At 47.2% G+C, this 3,742-nt stretch overlaps 1 protein-coding gene across 2 annotated transcripts in view; it reads right to left on the bottom strand.

The window, feature by feature from the left end:
- Arl9 (ADP ribosylation factor like GTPase 9) overlaps nt 1-2,810 on the bottom strand; it is a 13,332-nt gene extending 10,522 nt beyond the window's left edge. The window contains exon 1 of one of the 2 annotated variants that reach the window (XM_010640339.2): nt 2,498-2,810. In XM_010640339.2, the coding sequence (XP_010638641.1) occupies nt 2,498-2,752 (255 nt within the window). In that variant the 5' untranslated portion in view covers nt 2,753-2,810. The remainder of the gene's footprint in view (nt 1-2,497) is intronic. The other variant, XM_010640348.2, reaches the window with a different exon arrangement.
- Between the last annotated feature and the right edge of the window lie 932 nt (nt 2,811-3,742).

The following is a 3,742-nucleotide window of genomic DNA, read 5'->3' as shown; positions in this document are numbered from 1 at the left end:
ATATATCAGTATTTATGGGAGGTGCCACTGATCACAAGGCCAATTTTCAGGATTTATGTTGCTTCTTGAGTTCATGTCTATCGAAGATGACATCAGAATTTGTTTGCTTGGGGTGCAAGTGTTGATGGCTACTCTGTATGTCAGGTCTCACATTACTTACCCATCTTGCATTCACAATTGGATAACTTGATTATAAAACCTTAGGGCAGATTTTTCCCATATTTGTAAAATATAAGTATCATGATCAAATGAAAAGTCTAAGATTGTAGGAATTATTAAACCAGTTCCAATAACAAAAGAGCATTTGTTGAGGGGGTGAAGGGAGGGCAGGGGTAAGGAAAAAAAATGAGAACCAAGACCTGTCATGTAAAGGTACAGGATCCCAGTGATGAATGTAACTGTACTGTATACCTAAAATGGACCAATAAACTCAATGAGGAAAAAAAAAAGTCCAGTGGTGGGGGGGAGGAGAAAAAAACCAGTGTGAAGCTTGATGAGCAGGAAGTAAACTTGAAAAGATGAGTTCTACCAACATACCAGGCTTAGAGACTTTCACTGCAAATGACTGAGGCAGAAGGAGAGCAGGCAGAGGCAGCCAGAGATGTGGTGTCTGTGGTGCAAACTTTAATGTAAACAGTAACAAGTGAGCAACAGTACAGCCAGACTGCTCAGAGAATTCAATTCTATCTCCCAAGCAACTTAATAAAGAAGTTTCTCATGGCCAGGCTCGGCGGTGAACGCTTGTAATGCCAGCTACTAGGGAGGCTGAGGCAGGTGCATCACAAGTTCAAGGCTGGTCTGGACGATTTAGCAAGCCCCTGTCTCAAAATAAAAAGGCTGGGGATATAGCTCAGTGGTAGAGTACCCCTGGGTTTAATTCCCCCATACCCCCTGAACACACAAAGTTAATTGTGCACACAGGCACACACAAATTGTCTTCAATAGCACTGGTACAAAGGCAAATATGGTGTATACTTGTAATCCAGCATTTGGGAGGCTGAGGTAGGAGGATCACAAGGTCAAGACCAGCCGGGCAATTTAGGGACTTGAGACCCTCAGGGGAAAACAAAATAATATGGTTTAGGGATGTAGCTCAGTGTGAAGCCCTGAGCTCAATCTCCAGTAAAACACACACACACAGACACACAAGTACTGGTTGAAAAATGATGATCTACATTTCTACTTGAGCACTAAATCTTGGCACTAGGTTTAGATTATATTTTTGGAAAAAAGTGATTTTAAACAGCATTAGAATGTCTACTCAATTTTTTTTTTTTAAAGATCTCTGTGAAAGTGAGATGTAAGAGCTGGCCTAACAGAAACATGTAAAAAGTATGATTTATAAAGGCCAAGTAGTAAGTAACAGAATCTGTTCTTGGAATGAATTTTTTTTTTTTTTTTTTTTTTTTTTTGGTACAGGGGATTCAACTCAGGCCACCGTACCACTGAGCTAAATCCCCAGCCTGGAAGCAACACTTTCATGGGTCTTTCCTGCTCCGTTCCTACACTCCCTCCACCTGCATCGCTGTGTTGCAGCACCATTCTGAGAGGGTTCTGTGGTAAGGAAGATGACCTGGCGTACAAAAGAGATTTCATTAGATGTTTTTAAGCTGCACAATTTGAAGCAGTAGTGTCACCAAGAGATGGGACACACAGTGTGGGTTAAGCCCCCAATCTCCACTGGGGACCCCACTTATGCTACCCTAACATTCTTCATTCATTTGATCACGCACACACTCCCCTCTCTGTAATGCCTCTGAATTCAGGACATTTTTACAAATGATTACATGTCATATATTATTGACAGGGTTTTTTTCTTAGTGACACCTAAAATAACAGCACCCTAGATCCCATGAGCTACAGAGTTAGTAACAATTCCCCAATCCTTTTTCAAGCACAGGACATGTGCAGGACCCTGTGTTCATCCCAGTACCAAAAATAAAGAGGAGAGAAGGGAAGAAGAGAGGAAGAGAAAAGACAAGGGGAAAAGAGAAAATACAGGACTTCGGATGTTTATCACCTTCTAGGGAATGGTGAGTTCACTGTATGTCAAGAGTTCAGATGTGCCCTGGCACAAGTCTGTGATCAGCTACTCAGAAGGCTGAGGCAGAAGGATCAGAAGTTCTAGGCCAGCCTGGGCAACTTGGAGAGCCCCTGTCTCAAAATAAAAAGGGCTGGAGATGTGGCTCAGGAGGGTTCAGGGCGGTTCGGTGGTATTGGCAGAGGTTGGGGACAGAAGGCGCTTCCTTCCCTGGGTCCTCCTGAGGACCAGACAGGATCTGTGGCACCTCCGCACCACGGCCCGCCCCGCAGTCAGGAGGCAGTTAGGGAAGAAGGGGGCAGGGCCAGGGCAGTCGAAGGAGCATTCGAAGCCCGACGTCCCCATCTCGGGGAAGAGACCTCAGACGTAACAGAGCCGCGCCCCGGTCTGAAGCCATCCGGGCCTGGTCTGCGACAACGGCCTTGGGCAGGAGGGAGGGTCCCAGTGGTCTCTTACCCGTGGCTTGGGCAGGGTACTTGTCCAGGTGCAGTCACTCTTCTCTTCCTCTTGTTTTCCTTTACATTTCCCCTTCTCTTTGTCTTGCTCCTTCAACTTTTCCTCCTCATCTTTCCTCTTGCTGTTCTTCCCGTTCACCTGCCCTTTTTCTTTTTCTTGGATTGTCTCTCCTGCCCCTTTCTTTTTCTCTTCCTTTCGCGCTCCCCTAATTTCCCCCCTGGAGGAGGCCTCCTTCTTTGCTCTCCCCCTCTCCATCCCCTCCGCCCCGTGTCCTTCCTCCCCGCACTCAGCGCGCCTGCGCGCTGGAGCCACCGCAGCCCGGGTCCCCGCAGTGGTCGTGGTCCTGGCGCAGGCGGACGTAGGTGCTCAGCGTTGTTGCTGCTTGCGCGGCGGCCGCAGGCCTTCGGGATTCTCGCAGGAGCTCGCCCTGCTGACCCTCCTGACCCAGGGGTCTGGAAGAGGCATCCCAAGCTGGGGAGGCAAAGAGGGTGCTAGGGGGTGGACCGAGCCCGAGAGCTGTGAACGCTGTAGGAAAAGCGCCCCCAGGGACCACTTGCTTCCCGGGTGCACTATGGCGATTTCCTGGACAGCTGACCTTTCCAGCCTTGCCGCTGAGCCTGTCAGGCCCATTGGTGTCTCCAACCTGGAGAAAACCCAGCACCAGTGAGTCCTGAGCAACGCTAGAGGGTTCCTTGCTTGTCCCCAGCGCCCAACCACAACCCTTACAATGAAGCTGGGCAGATCCCAGCCATCTTCCCTGCTAAACACCACTCCTGCTCGGCAGGACTGTCAGGGTGAAAGGAAAAGGTGTCCATTGTCCTAAATTTCTGTTGCTCTCCCCTTAAAAACAAACAAAACACAAAACCTGAGAATGTGTACTCTGCTAGTACCCTGGCTACTACCTTGGTAATATCTAGTATCAAACCAAAACTAAGCCTAATATCTAGAGGCATGTAATGATCTAATTCTAATGGTTAGGTTCTAATGAGGTTTTTTTCAAAGTAGTGTAATACTTTTACAACACTAAGTATATGGATGGTTTTCTTAACCTTAAACTGGACTCGTGTATTTCACAATTTAGCAAAATTAGTTTTTAGAGCTAATGTGTAGACTAGTGTACAGTGCTTGCTTAGCATTGCAGGAGGCCTATCTCTAGCACCACAAAAATAAGTGACAAAATTAACTTTTTTTCCTGGTACAGGGGATTGAAACTTGTGCTTGCCACCAATGAGCTACATTCCCAAA

Source organism: Fukomys damarensis, unplaced genomic scaffold (genome assembly GCF_012274545.1).
Source record: "Fukomys damarensis isolate Sample0158 unplaced genomic scaffold, DMR_v1.0_HiC HiC_scaffold_35, whole genome shotgun sequence".
Classification (NCBI taxonomy): domain Eukaryota; kingdom Metazoa; phylum Chordata; class Mammalia; order Rodentia; family Bathyergidae; genus Fukomys; species Fukomys damarensis.
The sequence above is the reverse complement of the archived record's forward strand: the minus strand, read 5'-3'. Positions and strand labels throughout refer to the sequence as shown.